This window comes from Felis catus, chromosome E3, assembly GCF_018350175.1.
Source record: "Felis catus isolate Fca126 chromosome E3, F.catus_Fca126_mat1.0, whole genome shotgun sequence".
Taxonomy (NCBI): Eukaryota; Metazoa; Chordata; class Mammalia; order Carnivora; family Felidae; genus Felis; species Felis catus.
In genome coordinates this window covers 40,901,441-40,923,867 of record NC_058383.1, presented here as the reverse complement: position 1 = coordinate 40,923,867, position 22,427 = coordinate 40,901,441, and the positions used below count along the sequence as shown (strand labels likewise).

At 50.7% G+C, this 22,427-nt stretch overlaps 1 protein-coding gene across 1 annotated transcript in view; it reads left to right on the top strand.

Annotated features, from left to right (window-relative positions):
* The window catches only part of RAB11FIP3 (RAB11 family interacting protein 3), an 81,990-nt gene that overhangs the window by 36,761 nt on the left and 22,802 nt on the right, over nt 1–22,427 (top strand). Inside the window, exons 2-4 of the mRNA XM_045048018.1 lie at nt 5,480–5,573; nt 14,624–14,715; nt 21,955–22,166. Of these exons, the coding sequence (XP_044903953.1) occupies nt 5,480–5,573; nt 14,624–14,715; nt 21,955–22,166 (398 nt within the window). The remainder of the gene's footprint in view (nt 1–5,479; nt 5,574–14,623; nt 14,716–21,954; nt 22,167–22,427) is intronic.

The window sequence follows — 22,427 nt, the reverse complement described above, 5'->3', positions numbered from 1 at the left end:
CCCTGCATCAGGCTCTGTTCTGACAGTTCAGAGCCTGGAGCCTGTTTCGGATTCTGTGTTTCCCTCTCTCTCTCTGCCCCCCCCCCCCCCCCCCCCCCCCCCCCCCCCCCGTCACTGGCGCTTTGTCTCCCTCTGTCTCAAAAATAAATAAACATTAAACCTCTGTCTCAAAAATAAATAAACAGTAAAAAAAAAATGTATACTTTGATTCCTCTTTGCTCGTACTGACATGGTAACATGTCAAAAATTCTACTCCTAGTTAATGATTTGTTTAAAAGGCATTGGGTTAATGTTTCAGAATGAGCAGCTTGGTACTTTGTGTTCAATTCGTTAGTTGCTTTGTTGTTGAAATTCTTGGAATCTTTTTTTTTTTTTTTTTTTTTAAAGTAAGCTCCATGTCCAATGTGAGGCTTGAACTCTTGAACTCACGACTCTGAGATCAGGAGTCACATGCTCTACTGACTGAGCCAGCCAGGTGCCCCCAAATTTTTAGGAATCTTAAGGACAGATTTGTCAGTATGGATTCCAGGTTAGATCCCCGTTCATGTATCCAGCAAGATTCTCACTAGACATCATGTGCTTTAGGAATGAAGTTTTTTGTGTGATAAGGAAGGAGGCCTTTTATAAATAATTCCCATTCAGCTGTTTGAAGAAGTCAGTGGATGCATGGACTTCCAAGACCTGTATCTCAGTGGCCCAAAGGCCCTGCCCTGGAGGGTCGGTGGCCCTCGCCTTCTCCGGGTAGCAGAGGGAGAAGGCAGGACTCAGTGTGTGGCTTGAGGGCCCCACACCCTCAGGATCAGTCAGCTTGAGCCAGGCCTATTCCACTCTGACTTTATGTTACCTGAATAGTGGTGAGGGGGCTGAACATGGTGGCCTCCAGCCTGCCCCGTGCCGAGGAGACCCTGGGGACGTTTGTGGATGTCGTGGATTAGTGGGCTTGCTCTCAGCCGCGGTTCGTGCCTGCCTAAGTCTTAGCCCTGGTTTTCCACCTTTGTGTAAATTGTTTGTTTATTTTTGAGAGAGAGAGTGGTGCATGTGAGCGGGGTTAGGGTGGGGGAGGGGGATAAAGAATCTGAGCAGGCTCCACACTGTCGGCCCAAAGCCCGATGTGGAGCTGGAACCCACAAACTGTGAGATCATGACCCGAGTCGAAGTCAGGACTCAGACACTTAACTGACTAGCCACCCAGGCACCTCTAAACATGATTTTAAAAAGCAATTTATTTGAATCAAGATCCAAAAAGCCCCTCCAGGTCACAGAGTGCTGTGTGTTCTGAGTCCCTTAGTGAGGGCTTCCTGTCTGTCCTTTATGCTTTGGAAGCAGAAGGTCACTCATCTGTGTCTGTTGGGGCCTCACGGACTGGATTTGTCAGTTGCATCTGTGCAATGTTGTTGAAACGTGTTGCTTTGATCATTGTGTTTTCCTGCAAATTGGTAGTTGGGTTCAGGCTTCATTTAGGTGGTGCTGCAGGGTTCGGTCAGGAGGCGTGTGGTGTCTGGCCATCTGTCTTTCTGTGGCCTCAGGAAGCACTGAGGGTCATTGACTGTGCATTACTTCACTGAGGATTGCAGGCGTGACGTTTGGTCTCCGTCCTTCCCCCATTTACTAGCTGGATGCTCCGTAACTACTTGATTCTTTCCCTTTATTTATTTGTTTTCACAGTAATAACCTGGTTCACTCGTGTCCTTCATTGATGACCGGTTGGTTTTGTTTGTTTGTTTTGTTTTACCATAATTATGCCTGCACAGTTTGAGGTATGTTTGTGTTTCATTCCACTGAGCCAGCACTCTCACCCGTGCCCGTGTTGTCTCGTTTTGGGCTGTGAAAGCGTCTTCAGGCTGGCCCCTGAGTTACTGGATGTGACCCAGTGAGTCTCTGATAGCTTCTTTGCTCTCAGGTATGACTGGGTTCTAGGCTCCGCTTGCACACTTCCTGACACGCTCTGCGGGTCCTGGTTCCTTTGAATGGGAAGTGGGGTTTGAATATCACAGTCTGGATGCTAGGGCAGCTTACTTTTAATTGGACAGAATTGGAAAGTCTTCACTTTGTTTTCGTACATTGTGAGTGATACTTCACAGTGGTAGTTCAGATTCAAATTCAGGGTTATGAGGTGTTTGCTTAATACTTTCACTCTGACATCTTTTGCTTCTTTGTCAGTCACGTGAGGGTGCCTGTTCTGAACCATGCTTGAAATGAGGGAATTGTCATATTCCTTATTACTGGGTATTGCTGCTGAAAAGTTTAATGATAATCAAATTTTCTTTTATAGTCACTTGAATTTTACATAGCTTTTTAGAGGATTTTCTGTCCTTTAAAGTCCAAGAAACTCACCAGAGTGAGTGAGATTGGATACTCAATACCCAATGTACTCTTTCAATATATAGTTAAAATTACTTTTTTATTTTAAAGAAGTTTTCTTAAATATAGTTTTAATATTCTGTCCCTTTGATTTTTCTTCTCTGGGGCTTCTTTTATTCATATTGTGAGAAATAAGCCCTCCACCCCAATTAAAGGGGTACAAGGAGACTCGGAGCACAGTGAAGTGAGGCTTTAGTTGACGTTCTTGCAAGAGCAGGTGTCTGACAGACAGGGACACTCAGTGGTTATAGCAGACAACTTATCTCCTAGCACGTAAGTCCCTCCTCTGGTTCCTTATTGGCTGAGTGCTACAGAGGTTATGGCCTTACCCGGATGTCGCCTGTGCCCACAGAAGGCCAAAAAGTAGTCTGAATGGAACAAGTGTACATTCCTTGAGGTGACGCAGAGACATCAGTTTGGTGGCACATGCTCATTGCAAAGCCTGCGAAATGGAGAGGGGACGAAGAACCAGGAAGTGAGGTGTGTAAGGGTTTGGGACTCCACTGTTGGGGGCTTGGGGGGGTTCATACATATTTCCAATAGGTTGTAAACCTATTGTTAACTAAACAGCACAGCTTTTATTTGGTATTTCTGAAAATGAATCATCTCACTTCTCACAATATAGTAAATTGTCTTTGTCTTCAATATTTGTCACTTTCTCTTGAATCCTTTTTATCTTTTTATTCATTTATTTTTAAAAGCTTTGTCAATGTGTAATATTTTTGAAATTTTTTTTTAATGTTTTATTTATTTTTGAGACAGAGAGAGACAGAGCATGAATGGGGGAGGGTCAGAGAGAGAGGGAGACACAGAATCTGAAACAGGCTCCAGGCTCGGAGCTGTCGGCACAGAGCCTGACGCGGGGCTCGAACTCACGGACCGTGAGATCATGACCTGAGCCGAAGTCGGACACTTAACCGACTGAGCCACCCAGGTGCCCCTGAAATTTTTTTACATTCATTTATTTTTGAAACAGTGAGACAAAGCATGAGCGGGGGAGGGGCAGAGAGCGAAGGAGACACAGAATCCGAAGCAGCCTCCAGGCTCTGAGCAAGAGGTCAGCACAAAGCCTGTTGCGGGGCTCGAACCCACGAACTGTGAGATCATGACCTGAGCCGAAGTCGGACGCTCAACCGACTGAGCCACATAGGTGCCCCTGTTGATGTATAGTTTACATGCCATAAAATTCACCCATTGTAAGTATATGATTGAGTGAATTTTAGTAAGCGTATAGGATCGTGCAGCTCCCACAACCTAGTTCAGTGTTTCCACACCCCAAAAGGTCCCTCATGCTGCCTGCAGCCCGTCTCCGCCACCCCACACTGTTCCAGGCAACCGCTGATGTGCTTTTTATGTCAGTAGAGTGGTCTTTTCCGAAAGCATTCTATAAATGAAAGAATATAATTTGTGGTCTTTTGTGTCTGGTTTTTAATTTGGCGGAATGGTTTTGAGATTCCATCCATGTTGTGTGTGTCACTATTTCATTTCTTTTTAGGGCCAGATAGTGGCCCATTATATGGCTAGACCACACCTTGTTTACCCATTCCTCCCGTAATGTGATGGCCAGTGGGTTCCTTCTCCTCTTACCTGGCGGGAGTGATGCTGCTTGCTGCGAACATGTGCATGCACACCTTTGTATGTGTGGTGGGACATCCCTGAGAGCGGAGTTGCTGTGTTGTGTGGTGTAGTTATGTTTGACTTTTCAACTGCTAAGTGGTGTTCCCCACTGGTCAGACCATCTTCCCTTCCTCCTGGCATTGTGTGAGGTTCCAGGTCCCCACACCCTCCCCAGCACCTGTTGTCGTTGGTTTTTTTGGATACAGTCATTCTGGTGAGTGATGTCTCGGTTTTAATTTGCATTTCCCTGAGGACTCACAATCTTGAGCATCTTTTCATGTGCTTATCAGCCATTTGTCTGTCTTATTTATTTATTTTTATTTTATTTTTTAATGTTTATTTTTGAGAGAAAAACAGAGCATAAACAGGGGAGGGGCAGAGAGAGATGGAGACACAGAATCCGAAGCAGGCTGCAGGCTCTGAGCTGTCAGCACAGAGCCCAATGCGGGTTCAAACCCACCCCACCTGCTTGTGAGATCACGACCCGAGCTGCAAGTTGGATGCTTAACTGACTGAGCCACCCAGGCGCCCCAGCCATTTGTCTGTCTTGTTTGGTAGAATGTTTATTTAAATGTTTTGCCCATTAAAAGAAAAAAAAATTGTGGTATTGTTGAATTGTAAGTTTTCTTTATACATTCTGGATACAAGTCCTTTATCCAGATATATGATTTGCAAATATCTTCTAGTCTAGGTCTGGTCTTTTAGTTTTACTAATGGTGTCTTTTGAAGCGCAGAAGTTTTAAATTTTGATGAAACACAGTTTATACTTGAAAGTATAAATATATCTTTTTTCTGAAGAGTTTCATTCTCTAACATCCATGTGTGAATCATCTTACTTAAGATTTTTGATATCCAGCATCTTCTTGCCTAAGTTATTTTTACTAAGGACTCTGCACAGTTGGAAAGGCATGTCAGAATGGATAGGTGGGACTGTGCTGTAGTAATAATCTAGATACTGGCTAGAATATCTAAAACTTCGACACTTCCGATCTTCACAATTAGGAAGCATGACTAATTTCTTTTTCAAAGTTTATTTTTATTTGGGGTGGGGGGAGAGCAGGTGAGCGCAAGTGGGGGAGGGGCAGGGGGAAGGGGGGGTGGATATGAATGAATGAATCCCAAGCAGGCTGTCAGCGCAGAGCCCAATGCAGGACTCGATCCCCGAACTGTGAGATCATGACCTGAGTCGAGAGTCAGACGCTTAACCGATTGAGCCCCCCAGGTGCCCAAGAAGCATGACTATTGACCTTTGAGAGCATAGCCTTCACTTCCATGATTCATGGTCCCAGGTGCCTTTGGCAGCTTTCTGCTGGGAGGCCACTTGTCTTTGGCTGGAGCTGTGGGTGGCCTTCGGATCAGAGGAATAAATGGCTCTTATTTTCAGTACCGCACCTTGCAAGAAGGCTGCTCCTCTGAATGTGGTGAAGGGGTCCGACACCTGGTGTACTCTCCCTCTGATTTTGTACGGCTTGGGTAACATACTCTCACTTGACAATTGCAGGTGAAGGACTTAACGAAATACTTGGACCCCGGCGGGCTTGGCGTGATCAGTTTTGAGGACTTCTACCGAGGGATCACCGCAATCAGGAATGGAGGTCAGTCTGCCCCACCTTGTGCTTCCTTCTCGCATTCTCTCTTCCAGCCCTTGCCCTGCTGCGCCCTCAGCCAACCTTAGGAATACCCCTCACTCCTCAGGCTCCTTTGGCTGGGCTTAACATCTTCCCTTCTCCTCAAAGCCCCTAAAATACTCCGGTTTCAGGGTGCTCTCTCACTGTTCTTTGCTCCTCACACACCCTATCTTAGAGAACTGTCTAACTCGGTCTCTTATCCATAATATTAGAAAGCTACTGCCCCTTTCCCCAGACATACCAGAATATCGAAAGGCTTACATGTGAGCACCCACGTGCATCCTTGCCGTTGGTGCCCTACAGGCCGCATGTTGCTCTATTTACATTGTTGTGTATCAGTCCATCCTCTGTCTGGCCGACAAGCCATCCTGTTTTTAATGGGATGCGTTTCAAATCACATACTCCCGTACGTACACTCACCCTAACAAGTTGCATACTCCTGTACATTTCACCCTAAACACTTCGGCATGTGTGAAGTGCAGTCATTACCTACAGTTCAATATTTGTTTGCAGTCTTACCTTGAGTAAAAATTTACAGTGAAATGCACAAATCTTAAGTAAATCTTAAGCCAGTCTGAATTTTGACAAATTCTTATGTCTAATAATGCAAGTCTCTACCAAGTGTTACCATCCCTGCAGACCTCTTCCTCATGGCCTCCACGTGGCCTCTCTGCCCTCTCAGCACCGTCTTGGCTGATTTTCATCACCCTAGGTCAGTTTTGCCTCGTAGGGGCTTTGTTGACACAAAGGAAATGATCAGTATGTGCTCTACGTCTGGTGTCTCCCTGCGTGTGACGTTTTTGAGACGCACGTATGTTGCACGGTTGGGGTCTGTGTTTCGATGGCAGAGCAGTTCCATTGTATTCTTGTACCATGTGTCGTTTCTCTCTGCCTAGGGGTGGACACTTGTTTTGGGGCTAGTATGTTTCCAGTTTGGGGCTGTTATGAGTAAAGGTCCTAGTGACATTTGTGTATAATTCTTTGTGTGGGCACATGTTTTCATGCCTTTGGGGCCTGTACACAGGAGTGGGATGGCTGGCCTTCTGGGTGTGAGCTTAGTATCTCATGTGTACTCAAGTTGCCCGTATGCTGTCCCTTCACGTCGAATTCTGGAGCTCTGGAGAGCCCTCTTTTTTTCATGCCCCAGCTTCAGCCAGGTGTGTGGCCAAAAGGCACTGGTTGCAAGCAAGTCCTTCCCTTCTTCCTGCACTTGTCAGAGAAGGAAGAGGGAGAACAGGGGCAGGACGTGCAGTGGCTGGGTCAGGGGAGGCCCTTGGACTCCAAGTCTTATCAGCAGTTGTTGGCAGAGTCACCTATCTTGTCTGTCCTCTGTCTGTCTACTGTATTGCCCAACGGTGTCCTATAGGAACTGGGTTTCCTGTGATGCTGAGCCCAGGTGGTTCTGAGATGTGCTCTGTGTCTCGGGACCTGTGTAAATACTACCATAGTCTGGGGGCCCTGTCGTCCTTTGGGTCCAGAGCACATATCGAGAGAGGGAATGGTCCGTATGGTGGCAGGGGGCCGTGCCATAGAACCATACAGCCTGGCTCTAGGTAGGAGCCCTCTGTGAGGAGGGCCGGAGGGGAGCCAGGTAAGAGTGGCTGGAGTGAGATCTGGTCCAGGTGGCGGAGCTGTCCTGAGGCCTGTGATGAGGTTGGCTGAGCCCACTGATGGAAAGTCTGCAGGCCCTGGGGCCGTGGTGAGGATGCCACCATCTCCTGGGCAGATGGGGCCTGGGGAGAGACATGTAGAGCAGGTGTGAGGCAGGAGACCCTCTGGGAGGTGGTACTAGCAGGGGATGGATGACGTGGGTAACACCATGCGGGCAGAGGGAGGAAGAAGAGAGCCCTCAGATGAACTTGGAGTGTTTAGGCTTAGCACCACATGCCTATGTCTCTCCCCTTGTAACCAGTATGTTGTAATCCTTAGGTGATTTTCTGAGGCTAGACATGTAGTTAAAACAGGAAGTTGTTTAAGCCTTCACCTTTTTGCACAAAAAGTTTGATGGTGGTTTCATGCACATTTTGGCCTCTGCTCTACCTCCAGTGCCTTTGGAGTCTTCCTGAATGGAGCACATTCACTTGCCCCCAGCCATGCTCCTCAGGACCTCCCTGGGCCAGTGCACCTGTGCCCAGGACCCTTGGAATGGCTTTGTGCTCCAACAACTTTCGGTAAACCTTTGGGGGAAATCCAAGTATATGCTTTTTCCTCTGTGTTTTAAAATCCAGTATGATTTCCCTGACTCATCAATTATTTAAAAGTTATTTTAATTTCTAAGCGTATTTTTTTTAATGTTTATTTTTGAGAGAGAGAGACAGACAGAACATGAGTGGGAGAAGGGCAAAGAGAGAGAGGGAGACAACAGAATTCGAAGTAGGCTTCAGGCTCCGAGCTGTCAGTACAGAGTTCGATGTGGGGCTCGAACTTGTGAGCCATGAGATCATGACCTGAGCTGAAGTCGGATGCTCAGATGCTCAACTGAATGAGCCACCCAGGCATCCTGGTTTCAAAAGGTATTTTAAAATCTCACAGCCTGGAGCCTGCTTCGAATTCTGTGTCTCTGCCTCTCTCTGCCCCTCCCCTGCTCATGCTCTCTCTTTCCCTCAAAAATAAGTAAACACTAAACAAACAAATAAAAATCTGGTCATTAGGGGCATTCAGGTGGCTTACGTTGGTTAAGCATCAGACTTTGTGGTTCAGGTCGTGATCTCAGATTCATGAGTTCTGGCCCCGTGTTGGGCTTCGCGCTGTCAGCCCCGAGCCTACTTTGTATTCTCTGTCTCCCTCTCTCTGTCTCTGCCCCTCCGCTGCTCGTGTTCTCTCTCTCAAAAATAAATAAATAAACATTAAAAAAAGAAAAAAACTTGAAAAAAATCTTGTCATTAGTTTTAAACCTAATTGTGTGTGATAGAGAATGGGATCTCTGTGTTCACTTTTTTTTACGTTTATTTATTTATTTTTTATTTTATTTATTTTTTTTTAAATTTTTTTTTTTCAACGTTTTTATTTATTTTTGGGACAGAGAGAGACAGAGCATGAACGCGGGAGGGGCAGAGAGAGAGGGAGACACAGAACCGGAAACAGGCTCCAGGCTCTGAGCCATCAGCCCAGAGCCCGACGCGGGGCTCGAACTCACAGACCGTGAGATCGTGACCTGGCTGAAGTCGGACGCTTAACCAACTGCGCCACCCAGGCGCCCCTACGTTTATTTATTTTTGAGAGAGAGAGAGAGAGAGAGAGGGGGAGGGAGTTGGGGGAGGGGCAGAGAGAGAGGGAGACACAGAATCCGAAGCAGGCTCCGGGCTCTGAGCTGCCAGCACAGAGCCCGACATGGGGCTCGAACCCACAAACCACGGGATCATGACCTGAGCCAAAGTCGGGTGCTTAACTGACTGAGCCATCCAGGCGTGCTTCTCTATTCACTCTGTTCCTTGTTGAGTTTATTTCGTGGTGTGCCACACAGCCGGGTCTCACACGTGTTGTGTGTGTGCTTGGTGGAATACTTACTCTCTGACCAGAGTACACGGGCTCATGCGTGTACGGTTGAGACTTCCTGTGTTTGTCTGTTTGATCTCGGTGTCACAGGGAGGAGACGCACGTCTCACAAACGTGGTGGCATCATTAGTTTTAGATGGCTTTATTTCACCCTCGTGCTGGTTTGATGGTGATGGAGTCTGAGGAGCTCAGAACCGGTAGGTCAGTGGAGAAGGCTTCACTGCTCTGCCTGATGGTTTGGGGGTAAGAAGGCGACAGATGTACAGAGGCCAAGCCTAAGTCCCCAGAAAGCAGTTAACATTGCCGGGAAAACCAAGAAGGCTAAAAAGAGGGAAAATGTGCTTCTAGAATACTGCGTGGCTGGGCAATGAATGCCGTTTTACACAGTCATAGTAATTAAACAGATTAACCGTTTATGTAACCAATGACTGGGACTTAACCATTTTGGAAGGTTAGGAGAGGGAAGGTGGAGAAGCTAATGCTAAAATCCTCAAGTACTATGCAGGATGTTGGAAGAAAATTCTGGAATCCAGGAATTCACAGGAACTACTTAGAAACACTATGTAGAGGGACAAGGACTACAGGCTAAGGGTGTGAGGACTGCCTTGTGCTGCCTCAGCCTGTCAGCACCGTTCCGTTCTCCGGCCCCAGGCGTGATGACGTGTGCCCCCTAGGTTTGTCGTGACCACTGTCCGTCATAGACAGGAACCCATCTCCCTGGGTGACCACAGATGCACAGCGTGCTGGTCACGCCTGTCAGGTGGGAAGCTTGGTGTGTGGGCTTACTGATGGCACAGCCACAGCAGCATCCATGGGCTTCCTTGGGTCTAGGGGATTGAGCAACACAGATTCCTCTGAAGAGTCAGGGCTGGGAACAGCAGTGGCAGCTGGTCCCGTGGGTCTGGGCAGGAAAGAACCCAGTGTGGCAGCCAGCCAGGTGGCCGGTGCCGTCCGTGTGGCTCTGAGGCCCTCTCTCAGCCACAGTCCAGGATTCTGTGGGCAGGCTGGTGGCTGGTCTGCTCTAATAGGCACAGTTCATGCAAAATGGAGCTCGGCTGGAGGCGTTCCTGGAGGGTCGTGACCTGGGAGTCAGCAAGCGCTCCTGGAAAACTTGTGACCCGCTGACGCCTGGCAGGGGAGAAGAGCCATCCCTGCACAGGCTGATTCTTTATCTGCAGAGAAGGAGGGGCTGCTGGCTGTTGCCCCGTGGGGCTGTCTCGTGGGTTGCATGTGTCTTGAAGTTGAGTGACTCAAGGAGCACATGGGTATCAGTGTGGTGTGAGAAGTGGCCTGTGTCCTTGAGTCCTGACCTCACCCTGACTCGTTGAGACAGGGCCTCTGCCTGCACCTGCCACCCCTCCTCCCTCCTGCTTGCCTTTGTGTGGGCTGTCCCCCTGTGTCTGTCACAGGAGCTGGCAGAGGGGAGCCTGAGGTGAGGCCCTGGGAGGGTCCTGGGCTGTGCCTGAGAGGAGCTGGCTGGAGTTGCTCTAGCCCGCTCTCCCCTGGGGCCCCCTCTCTTGGCTCCCCTGACCAGGGATACCTGGTCCCTCCCCACCCTCATGGCACCTGGCCAGCTGCGTTCTGTCTGTCCAGTGCTGCAGCTGCACTGCCTTTTGAACCTGGGAGCAGTGCCTCGCTGCTCTGAGCTTCTAAGTCAGGATACCACAGCGGAGTCCTGCCTCGGGCCGGCCCACGCACCACACAGAGCACCCACAGGAATTGTTTGAGTCTCAGTATTTTCTCATTCTTGCTGGTAATAGTTCCACTTCGGTTTAATTAAAAACAAAAACCTCCCAGTCAGTCCCAGAGTTAGCATGCATGCTCCAGGAAATAGTGCTGTGTGTTTTCCTTTGGCGAGAACATTCTGGAATAGAAGCGTCCCCAGAGGGCGAGGCTTGGTCTCAATGCGATGCCACCTTGCAGGTGATGTCCCCCTGCCTGGAATTTAGCCTGCACAGAGCAGACCCCTGCTCCCGAAGTGAGGTGGTGGGCCGTGGGGGCGCATTCTGCTGCCAGGGTGCATGGCAGAGGGGCTCTGGCCAGAGGCTGGGCTGAGGGGAATTGTGGCGACGAGAGCTTGAAGCGGATGGCGTGAGGGCCGCAGCCAAGGGAGGCACGGCTGAGGCCCGCCCATGAGGAGTGCGGGTACAGATATCATCGAGCCGGACTGATCTAGGCTCCAGGGACACAGCCCATGTGGAAGAACAGTGTCCCCTGCCCCTGGGAGCTGGCTTTCCAGTGGAGGACAGCCCGCAGACAGCGAGGCACAGAAGCTACAGGAGGAGGGTTGAAGCAGGGGTAGGGGTGCCTGAATACGGCGCGTTGGAGTGTTTGGGGGCTGCAGGGAGGCCACCGTGGCCAGGTTGGGCAGGCGGGGTCAAAAGGTGGAGGTGAAGGCACTGGGGACACGGCCAGGCTGTGGGCAACGAGGGAGGACTTGGACTTCCCCACAGGGTTGGTGGGTGAGTGACTGGCCCTTGGGCTCAGTGCCAGCTCACGGGGACCACATCTGAGAGTGGGCGTGAGGCGCTGGGCCTCCAGGTGTCCACAGCCCATGTGGGCTCAGGGGAGGCCGTGTTGGTGGGGATGCCCCACCTGCATCGGACATACTGCCAGGTGGTATCAGGGACTCAGGCTTTGTTTTTCTTTTCTCTGTAGTTTGACTTCATCTTTTAAGTTTCATTAGGAAAGGAGACTGAAAATAAAATCGTAATGAAAGCAAGTCAAAGCTGATTTTGAAGTTGTGACGTGATAGCATTTGGGAGGGTGCAGCATGTGATCACAGACCCACATTCCATGGAGCTGTCTCCGGTGCTCCTCCAGCGTGCGGGTGGCCTGTCTTGGCCAGCGGGCCTCTTCTGCACCCAGGGGCGACACAGCAAGGGACGCGGTGTGTTGACCCAGTTTGCAGTGAAGCACAGGGAGATTTTCACTGTCATACCACAGGCCTGCCTTATTTCAGGAATAGAATGAGTCCGGGCGGGGGGGGGGGGGGAGGGGGGCGCTGCAGATTGCTACAAATAGGCCATTACACTGGCTACGCCCTCCCCCAAGCTCTGGAAGAGTGGGATGAATGCACATTAAAAATGTCCACTTAACTGAAAATTGTTTTAATTCACATGGAGAAAACTTACAGAACAATCATACTTAGTTCCCATGAGGAATATGGCAGCACTAACTTTGTCCCCACCCCCCCTCTCCACAGTGTGGGGCAAGACCATTTGTCCACCTCTGGAGGCTGAGCACAATCCACATCTAGAACCATTGGTTGTGTTTTGAGAGCTTTGAATTTTGTGTTTCAGGCTTCGGAGGGCAGGGAAGACTTAACATCTGAGAGGGGACATAGGCCAAAGACAGCGTAGCTTTTTACAAAGACACGTGCACGGGGGTGATTGGGGCCCTCCACCCCCTGCCCCAGAAACCCCAAACTTGTGTCCACAGCAACCTTCACCGCGTCACCTGCACCAGAGACCCCACCTCCCAGTACAGGGGCCCCGGTGTGTGGGCTCCCATGCTCCTCCTTGCCTGCTGCCATCCGCCCCGCTGGGATACTTAACCACACTCCTGGGGAAAATGGTGCGAAACAACAGCAACAAAAGTGCCCGTGATTCTTAAAGGCCACATAGGAGTTTTTTTTGGCATCAGGGCTTTGATCAGTACTGCAAAGTAGCTTTGAGTTGACAAAGGCATCTCATAATTGCGCGATACATAAATATTTCAATTCACACTGTTGTTAAGGGAAAGCATTATTCTGTTTAAATTGAGAGTCCTTTATTTAAAAAAAAATTAATGTTTATTTTTGAGAGAGAGAGAGAGAGAGAGAGAGAGAGAGAGAGGGAGACAGAGCGTGAGCAGGGGATGGGCCGAGAGAGAGGACGACATAGAATCCTAAGCAGGCTCCAGGCTCTGAGCTGTCAGCACAGAGCTGGACGCGGGGCTCGAACCCACGAACTGTGAGATCATGACGTGAGCTGAAGTCGGATGCTTAACTGACTGAGCTACCCAAGCAACCCAAGAGAGTCATTTAGAGACAGGACAGAATGGCTGTAGGTCCTGCCGTTGCCGTGTGGTGAAGGGGCCTTCAGTATCTGTTCTCCCTTCCCTGCTTACCGGGGCTCTTGCGGTAACTTCAAACCACTGAGTCTTCAGAGCCCGGCTGGAGGACATGGGGATGGCTAGCAGCATTCTCCCCATGTGGTCCCATTGGCAAAGTTGTCCTCTGGGGGCGACTGGCTGGCTCTGTTGGAAGGGCTTGTGACTCTTGATCTTGGGGTTGCAAGTTTGAGCCCCACGCTGGGCATAGAGCTTACTTCAAAAAATAAATAAAGGACTGATGTTACGTTAGATCGTGTGAGATATATTAAATAACTTATGTATTTAAAATATTTTTTTTAAGTTTACTTATGTATTTTGAAAGAGAGAGAGAGAGAGAGAGAATGAATCCCAAGCAGGCTCCGCGCTATCAGCACAGAGCCTGACACGGGGCTCAATCCCACAGATCGTGAGATCATGACCTGAGGCAGAATCAAGAGTCGGACACTTAACCAACTGAGCCACCCAGGCGCTCCTAAGTGATGCATTTTAAATAAGTAATTCCTATTATGATCTGTGTTCTGTTCATAACACTGACACCAAATATGTGGGATTTCCTCACTAAGTGATTCTCCAGTTCTCTGGGATCTCCAGTTCTCTAGGGACACCAGCTGGGTGTCCCACAATTTAATTTGCTCTGACACCAACTGTCAGAGTTCGTGAAGACCCCACTTCACCCTCCTGGGCCACCCACACTTCTCTCTGACCTGACAATGAATCCGGGGTCCTCAGTACCCCTCCCCCAGGTGTGATAATTTGCTATAATAGCTCATAGAACCCAGGGAAACACTTTACTTACCATTAGCAGTTTACTCACAAGGTTACAAAGGAACAGCTAGATGAAGAGGTATATGGGGTGAGGTGTGCAAGGGTCTGGAACGCAGGGGATTCTACCCCATGGAGTTTGCGCTCACCTCCCGGTATGTTGGTGTGTCCACTCACCCCTTTATTTTGGATTTAAAATTTTCCTTATTATGAGATAAGACATTTATTACTAAAGATAAAGTTCAGCAAAAATGAAGGCAATAAAAACTGCCAGCGAGCCCAACACCGAGCGCAAGATGCTATTTTGGTATAGTTCCATCACACCTACATGGCCCCAAACACACACACAGTTTTAAAAAATTTAAATCTGGTACCTGATACTTTTTAAAGCCCGTGAACAGTGTCATGGTCTTGAGATCTTGCTCCTTCTCTTTTGCAGTGCTGTTGGGGGTCTAAAGAAACAAACATTTTATCATTCTGCCTCTACACCACCTCTCTGGGGGGAAGGGGCACGTGCTTCCCCGTCGTAACCATGCTGCTTTCTCCCCTGGGCTTCTCACTGGCTGTCCCGAGCAGGGCTCGCCTTCACCCCTCTGGCGCCTTCCCCCATGGCCTCTGGGGCTGGTCTAGGCTTCCTGCTGAGTACTGGGTCTTCTCTCCTGCAGAGTCTGATGGCCAGCTGTGTGGGGTTGCACCTGCCCAGGACGAGGAGCCACCCGCCTGCCCCGATGAGTTCGACGACTTCGTTACCTTTGAGGCAAGTGGTTCTCACTGAGGGGCTGAGAGGGAGTTTGATGTGACACGTCTTCCTTTCTGCCCTCTGAATCCCGCTCCACTTAGTGGTACCGGGGATATTTCTGCAGGAAGTGGAAGGGAGGGCAGGGCAGGGCTCACTCTGCAGCCCTGTGTCCGAGGCCAGGGGCTCTGGGGGGGCTCCTGGTTGCGGCAGAGGGTCGGCAGGTGTCTGCTCCACCACTGCTCACCTGAGATCATTGACGGCGGTCCCCTTGGGGCCTGTTGTCAGCAGAGAGCTGGGCTGGGCTGGTAGGGCTCTCCAGTGCTATTGCTGTCACCTTCTGCCAGACTGCCAAGCAAGGCCAGAGCAGAGGTCTTGTGTAAGGTTTTCATGTTACCGAATTTCAAGTCGTTTTTGGGGTTTAGGGACTTGTAACACCTCGTGCTCCTTTGCCACCTGCCTCTAGGGTTGCTATGGTTACATGGTCTCACCTGTAATTGTGGGTGTTGTGTTCTCTGCATGGCAGGGTGGAGGTCTGTGAGCACAGTCACAGGAGGCTACCACAGTTTTGTCCCCCCCCCCCCACCTCCGGTTGGAGGGGTGAGCAGATGCTGGGACAGCCCATGTGGCTGGACCTGCAGTTTTTTCTTATTAAAAAAATACATTAGAAACTCCTGAGCGCCTGAAGAGCTGTGGGGAAGGTGGTGATGGTAGCCACCAGCCCCTCAGTCCTCTGTTGCTCAGAGGGGTGCAGGGAACAGGGCCAGGCTGTGACCCGGTGGCTGTGAGCCTTGGTGCCTTGGTAAAATGAGGGAGTTGCACAGAGTGGCTTCTCACAGTCCACAGGGACTCACTACTTTCCTTTGGGGTCTTGTGTCCTGGCTCTGAGAGGCTGCTCCAGGTATTGGTCAGACCTCAGATAACACAGGTTCACTTTCTGACCATCTCTTCTGCTGGCATAGACCTCTGGGCCAACTGGGCGCATTCACCACAGCTTTGTCCCAGAGTACCAGCCAAGTGTGAACCTCCCAAGGGCAGGGACCACCCCACCTTGCATCCTGTTTGGTGAGGTTGGTGTGTTCATTTTGCGTGTGACTTTGTGGGGTGTCAGGCCCAGTCCTGGCATTGGGCACCAGATGTCACATGGGGCATGTGTGGCCAAGTAGGGGCTGCAGGAGGGCAGGATTCTGATGCATCACATTTCAGATGGGCTGCCAGACCCTGTGATGTAGGGTGGCTGCTCTCATGACTGGAGCGGGGCTGGCTCCCTTTCCAGCAAGGTGGAGAAGCCTCTTTGCAGTTTGACACACCTTGAATTTTCCAGGAATGTACCTAAGGCCAGGGGAGTCCTTCTTTCCTTGTTTAGAGCATCTGAGGGGTCACAACACTTCTGCAGTCAGTGACCATCAGACCTCTATCCCCCTCCCAGCGGAGCCCGAGCACTTACATCAGGATCTTCTGCTCTATCCTTGTCTCAGGTTTCTGCTGGATCATCATAGTGGGTGCAGTGGGTTGAATAGTAGTCTCCTGAAAGGTACGATCACTCGGAACCTGTGAACGTGACCTTATTTGGAGATAGGGTCTTTTTTTTTTTTTAATTTTTTTTTTTTAACGTTTATTTATTTTTGAGACAGAGAGAGACAGAGCATGAACGGGGGAGGGGCAGAGAGAGAGGGAGACACAGAATCGGAAACAGGCTCCAGGCTCTGAGCCATCAGCCCAGAGCCGACGTGGGGCTCGAACTCACGGACCGCGAGATCGTGACCTGAGCTGAAGTCGGACGCTTAACCGACTGCGCCACCCAGGCGCCCCGGAGATAGGGTCTTTGTGGATGTAATAAGTTGAGGGTTTCGAGATGATATCATTCTGGGTAGTAGACTGGGCCCTGAATCCAGTGACTGGTGTCCTTAGAAGCCAGGAGAAGACACACAGGGGCAGTGTGCTGATGCAGCAGACGCTGGAAAGATGCAGTCGGGGCCACCAGGAGCTGGACGAGGCAGGAGGGAGCCTCCCTTGGAATCTCAGGAAGAGCTTACCCTTGCTGGCCGGAATACATTCCTGTTGTTTGAAGCTGCCCGGTTTGTGGTCATTTGATGTGGCTGCCCCAGGACACTCAGGGTAGTAGGAGGCATCAACACATTTTGTACTTCCAAGAGTTCATTTGGTCCAGAGGTGTGGAAGCCTCTGATGTTGGGGCTGCCTCTTGAACCCTGAGCAGAGCAGACCCGGGGGTCCTGTCCAACTCCGCATCTTCCCGTCCTTGTGCAGGTGGATCCCCGAGGCCCACAGGAGTGTGGTACCCTTGGGAGTACCAGCTCCCGCCTTGCGCTCGCTTGTCACCTTTGGAAGGCATGGTGGGAACCCGATGTTTCAAAGAATGCAAATTTCAAAGGATGCTAATTTGTTTTTCAGAAAGGAGGATAAGGTTATGTTTTGTTACTTAAAAATATTAATACACTTTGTATTTTAGCAGTTTTAGCTTTTCAGAAAATGAAGCAGATAGTACGGAGAGTCCCCATTCTCCCCTGTACACACGCGTGCGCGCGCGCACACACACACAGAGTTTCCTTCATCATGAATGTCTTGCATTAATTAGTGTGGTGCATTTGTTATAACTGATGATCCAGTACAGATCTGTTGCTGTTAACAAAAGCCCACTGTGTACACTAGGGCTCCCTCATGGTGGTTTTAACAAGTGGACAAGGTCATGTGTGCCCTGTGTAGTATCCTGCCAAGGAGTTTCACTGCCTTTCGCATGCTCTGCTTCCTGGACTCACCCTTCCTTCCCCGATAGCACCTGGCAGCAACTGACCTTATGCTGTATGCATAGTTCTGCCTTTTCCAGAATGTCACAGAGTTGGAATCCAGTGTGTGGCCTTTGCTGCCTGGCTTCTCTTGCTTAGTAATGTGCATATAAGCCCCCCCCCCCCAAAAAAAAAGGCTCTTCCGTGTCTTTTTATGATCTTTAGGTGTAACTTTCAGGGGACTGGGACCAGGTACTGTGAAACTTCTAGAAAGATGTTCTTTTAAAAAAGCTTGCATGTCATATAATCTTCCAAGTTCAAGGGCGCCTGGGTGGCTCCATCATTGAGCCTCTGACTTCAGCTCGGGTCGTGATCTCGTGGTTCATGGGTTCGGGCCCATGTTGGGCTCGCTGCTGTAAGTGCAGAGCCTGCTTTGGATCCTCTGTCCCTGTCTCTCTCTGCCCTTCCTCCTCCACCCCCTCGTGTGCACGTACACACTTTTTGTCTCAAAAACAAACATTTAAAAGAAAAAATTTTGGTAAAAATATGAGTGGAAGATATGGGCATTACTTGCAAATCTTACCCTCTTCTGGTGACCTTCAGAGATAAATAAGCTTTGTAATGACTTCTGGCCCAGCACGCAGCGGTGTGGGGGCAGGGGTGCTTTGCAGTCCACTGGTGGGCTGCTCCGGGGTCCCCCCCCTGCTTCCTGTGGGCTCCTTGCTCAAGTCACCCCTAGGAGAGTTACGAGGTGGCCTCCCTGAGGAGTGGGAGAGGGGTGAGGGCAGCAGTGAGGGGAGGGGAGGGGACGAGGCAGGCAAGCAGGGAGGAGTGCCCCAGGCCCTGCAGCGTGCTGGAGGGGGGGTGGAGCTCTGCCCCCAGGGTTTCTGGAAGGGCCATGACCATGGGAGGGTCAGAGAACTGGCACAAACAGAAATGATAAGAACTGTCCCTGCTGTGCCTTCTCTGTCCCTCTCTCCTCCTACCAAGGCCCCTAGAGGAAAGAGCTGCCTTAATAAAATGATGGCGACCGTGCCTTTTCTGTAAACTGTTACAACAGAGGTTTGAAAGTCAAGAACAAAAGCCACTGTTTTGAGGAGTGACTGTTAAAAACCCAACAAGGACACTTCCTGAACTTTGCCCCCTTCCCCCAGTCAGTCAGCACAGCAGGACGCTTAATGGAGCGTGTCTGGGAGCAGGTTAAACTTTTTTCCGAGGCTTCATCGTTACCTTCAGGGGAGCACGAAGGTTTTGCTGAAACGCCAGCACCACTTGCAGATAGGAAGGCCGCAAGGTTAGTCGAACGAAGCTAGTGACTGATCTGGACAGATGTCCCTAGTATTTCCGTGGGAGGAATTCTGAGTATTTTCTGGGGGGAGGGCGTCTGTTTCGGAGAGCACGCCCTTCCTGGGGCTGGTGCGTGGAGCCCACTGAGGCTGCCCGGGCTAGCGCCCGCAGGTCACAGAAACAAACAGTCACCGTCCCACAGAGGGGCCATGACCTGGACACTGAAGTGTTGGCCACATGGGAGCCCCTCACCGGTGGCTCTGAACCCTGCTTCCTTGTAACCGGTGACATCATTGCTAGCGTGTGGCACAGCTGTCCAGGTGCACTTGATTTTCAAGTGAGTTCGTCCCAGCCTGTGAGTTTATAAGTACTCTGAAAGTGGATAGCATAGATTTGTGTGCTTCCGGGCAAAGTTGGGTCCCTTGTGGTAGCAAATTTGAGCTGATGGGGCAAGTCTGTGAGCTTGTCCCGTGTCTTTAGACTGCCCCCCCCCCCCCCCCCCCCCCCCCCCCCCCCCCCCCCCCGCCCTGAGGTGAGCTCTGCTGCTTCTCTGAAAAGACAGATGCTTACCTTGCTACTCTGGAAAACTGCCTGGCTTGCTGGGATTTTTTTCAGGGCATTCTTGAATCGTAAAAGTTGACCCTCAGGGGGTGAGGAGGTGTAGAACATGCAGCTCCTGTGCCCTGGGGCTCTGACCTCCAGGTAAGAGGCTATTTGCAGCTCAGCACCCCCAGCGGGTGCCTGACACTCCAGGACCCGACCTCCTCTGGGACACTATTTATTTATAATTTGGAGTGTAAGTGCAGACATGAAGCCTTCAGTGAAATGGGAAACAGGGCTCATCTCTTTGACTCTCCTTCTGTGTCGGAGGAATGGCTTTGCTTGAGGAACGAGGAGTGGAGGGTGGAGGGGAACATTCGCCCTGCCCTGCCCTACCTGTTTAAAAGGTGAGTGAGTTCCCTAGAGCAGAGTTCCATGCCCAGCCTGCGGCGGGCCTCTTTGTGACGCCTTTGCCTCCTTGTTTCTGTGTCCGTGGACAGGGACTTGCACCCACAACTGTCCTGGCTAAGCCCCAGGGAGGGTTTAGGCCACAGCCCCAGCCTCACTTGTGCTATTCGGGTGGGCTCCTTGCACACCGAAGAGACAGGCCCGAGTGCCTGGACCCTCCTTCCCTTCCTGGGGGTCCTCAGCTCACGCTGAGCTGCCCATCGAGGGCTCGGGGTCCATGCGGGCCAGACAGGACCATCTTGGGGAGAGGGCGCTCAGCCCCCTGCCACACGCTGAGCTGCCCGTCGAGGGCACGGAGTCCATGAGGGCCAGAGAGGAGTGTCATGCTTTTCAGAGGTGCTGGTTCGTTGGTTTTTTTAAAAGCTGATCTCAGGAGTTAAGTCCTGTTTCCTGTTCCGTCTAGGAAATCATCTCAGGGTCTCCAGTCAGTGTCTGGGGGCCCCTTGATGGACCTGTTTCGTGGGGATTGGAGGGTGTGGGTCTTGCTGGCTTCCCAGGTGTGAGGACTAAGTAGTCAAGGTGAGCAGGGCTGCATGGGACTGTTTTGCAGAAGAGGAAGTGTTTTCTTTTAGGAGTTTTCGTCTGGATACTAATAGCCAACACTGGTCTTTGTTGTTGTTTGAAGTCTAGGGGGTGGGAGAGGTCTTCCTCCCGCCATTGGGTGATTCTCGGGCAGCCCCCGCTTTGTGAGTGTGCGGTGTCACCTGGGCAGTAAACCAGCAGCCACCCCTCAGCAGAAGCCAGGAATTGGCTGTGAATTTTGTGCCTGCTCTGTTGTGCCTACCCTGAGGGCCAGCCCCGACTTTGAGGAGCCTGCCTAGCTCAACCTGCCCGTCTCTCCCCATGCTGCCCATCCGTGGAGCAAAGAGCCAGTCCTGAGCCTGGCAGAAAGTGGTACCTGCTCATTGATGGTGATGTTAAACAGTATTAGAGGCCATGCCTCTGAAAGGGATTTCCTGGTTTCAGGTTTTGAAGTGAGTGCTTTTTAGGAGTTCCTTAGTTGCCTTAGATTCCAAGGAAGATTTGGTTTTCCTTTGGAAACATAGGTAACAAGGTAACGTCAATGAGTGCCTGCTCTCACATTATTCTGTTTCATTCTGGCCTTACAGACATTGGGCAGGGATTCTGCCTCCCCAGGGACTCGCGGGCCCCACAGTCCTCCAAGTTTCTGTACCTGCCTATGTGGTCTCTTAATCCCAGTCCCACTTGACAGGACTCAGAGTGGTTGGGACCCCAGTGCAGGGGCATTGGGCTGGTGGATGGGCTGGCCACGGATGGACCCTGGCCTGTCATTGGCGTGCTCGGCTCTTGCCAGCTCGACCTGGGCCCTTCACGCCTCTTCGATGGGACAAGGCACCCCGGGAATGCAGCCAGGAGAGGCCCTCAAAGCTAGCGGAGGATGGGGGGCTTTTTGTTACCAGGCACATCTGAGCACACTGTTCCCTTGTGACACCAGAGCAACTGGACAGAATGCACTTTCTTCCAACTCCTTTTCTGGAATCTCACTTGTTTGCAAGTGGTTAACCTTAGATTCTTTTGAGCCTGAAATGTTGGCTCCTTTCCCTAGCCAGTGCACTTGCATTGGAATTACAGCTGAGGTTATAAATTGAAAATGGCCTGTTGAATAGTTCTTTGGATTTAAGTCATTTGCGCTGCCGGACCCTGTGCTGGGTGCTGGGTCCATAAGAGTGGAAATAAAGGTAGGTTCTGTGGAAAGATCTTTAACCAGTGAACACAGTGGGTTGGTTAAATAATTGATGGGTTAGAATTTTGAGGTTAGACCACGTACTTGAATTTCAAAGCAGTAACCTGAACACACATAACACATATTGATGGTGACTTTTTAATTGAAAAACGCATGTTCTTATACCGTTCTTTGGATAGAAATAATTTCAGTGCTGGTAGCCATATGGGTGGTTCCACTCACACTTAATCCTGTGGTGTTGGATACCTCCTGTTTTGGGTAACCTCTACAGCTAACTTTCAAAATTGCTTTAGTACTTACTCTGCTTTGGAACATGTGCTATGTTTCAGTTTTCAAAAATATTGGATTGTTTTGTAAGCTAACGTTTCTGCTTAGAGGTGCTTTGGGGGCCCTGCCTGAGGCTGTCTCTCCACGCTGTCTCTTCGATGCCTGCAGCAGAGCACTTGTGGAGCGTCGGGGTTTACTGACATGTGACCATTTCAGGGTGTGGGACTGACCCTTGGCACTCTCTCCTAGGCCAACGAGGTGACAGACAGCGCATACATGGGTTCCGAGAGCACCTACAGTGAGTGTGAGACCTTCACCGACGAGGACACAAGCACCCTGGTGCACCCTGAGCTGCAAGCCGAAGGGGATGCTGACAGCGCCGGTGGCTCAGCTGTGCCCTCCGAGTGCCTGGACGCCATGGAGGAGCCTGGCCACGGCGCCTTGCTACTGCTCCCAGGGAGGTCAGTACCCTGCCCCTGCACAGCACAAGCATTGGTTGCAAGACACCAACCGAGTGGCTGTGCCCGAAGGGCAGATTGGGTTTGTGGACGGGTTGGTGTCAGAGAGCTATGCAGTCATTGTGGGATGAGCCCATGCTCGTTGTGGCCCCGAGCCGGCTCCCAGCCCCCACGGACCTCCCTGCCTGGAGGTGCTCCTCCTGCTGGCCGCAGATGACCCTGGCTAGACATGTTGCACAACTTCCTTGGCTGTAGAGAGAAACC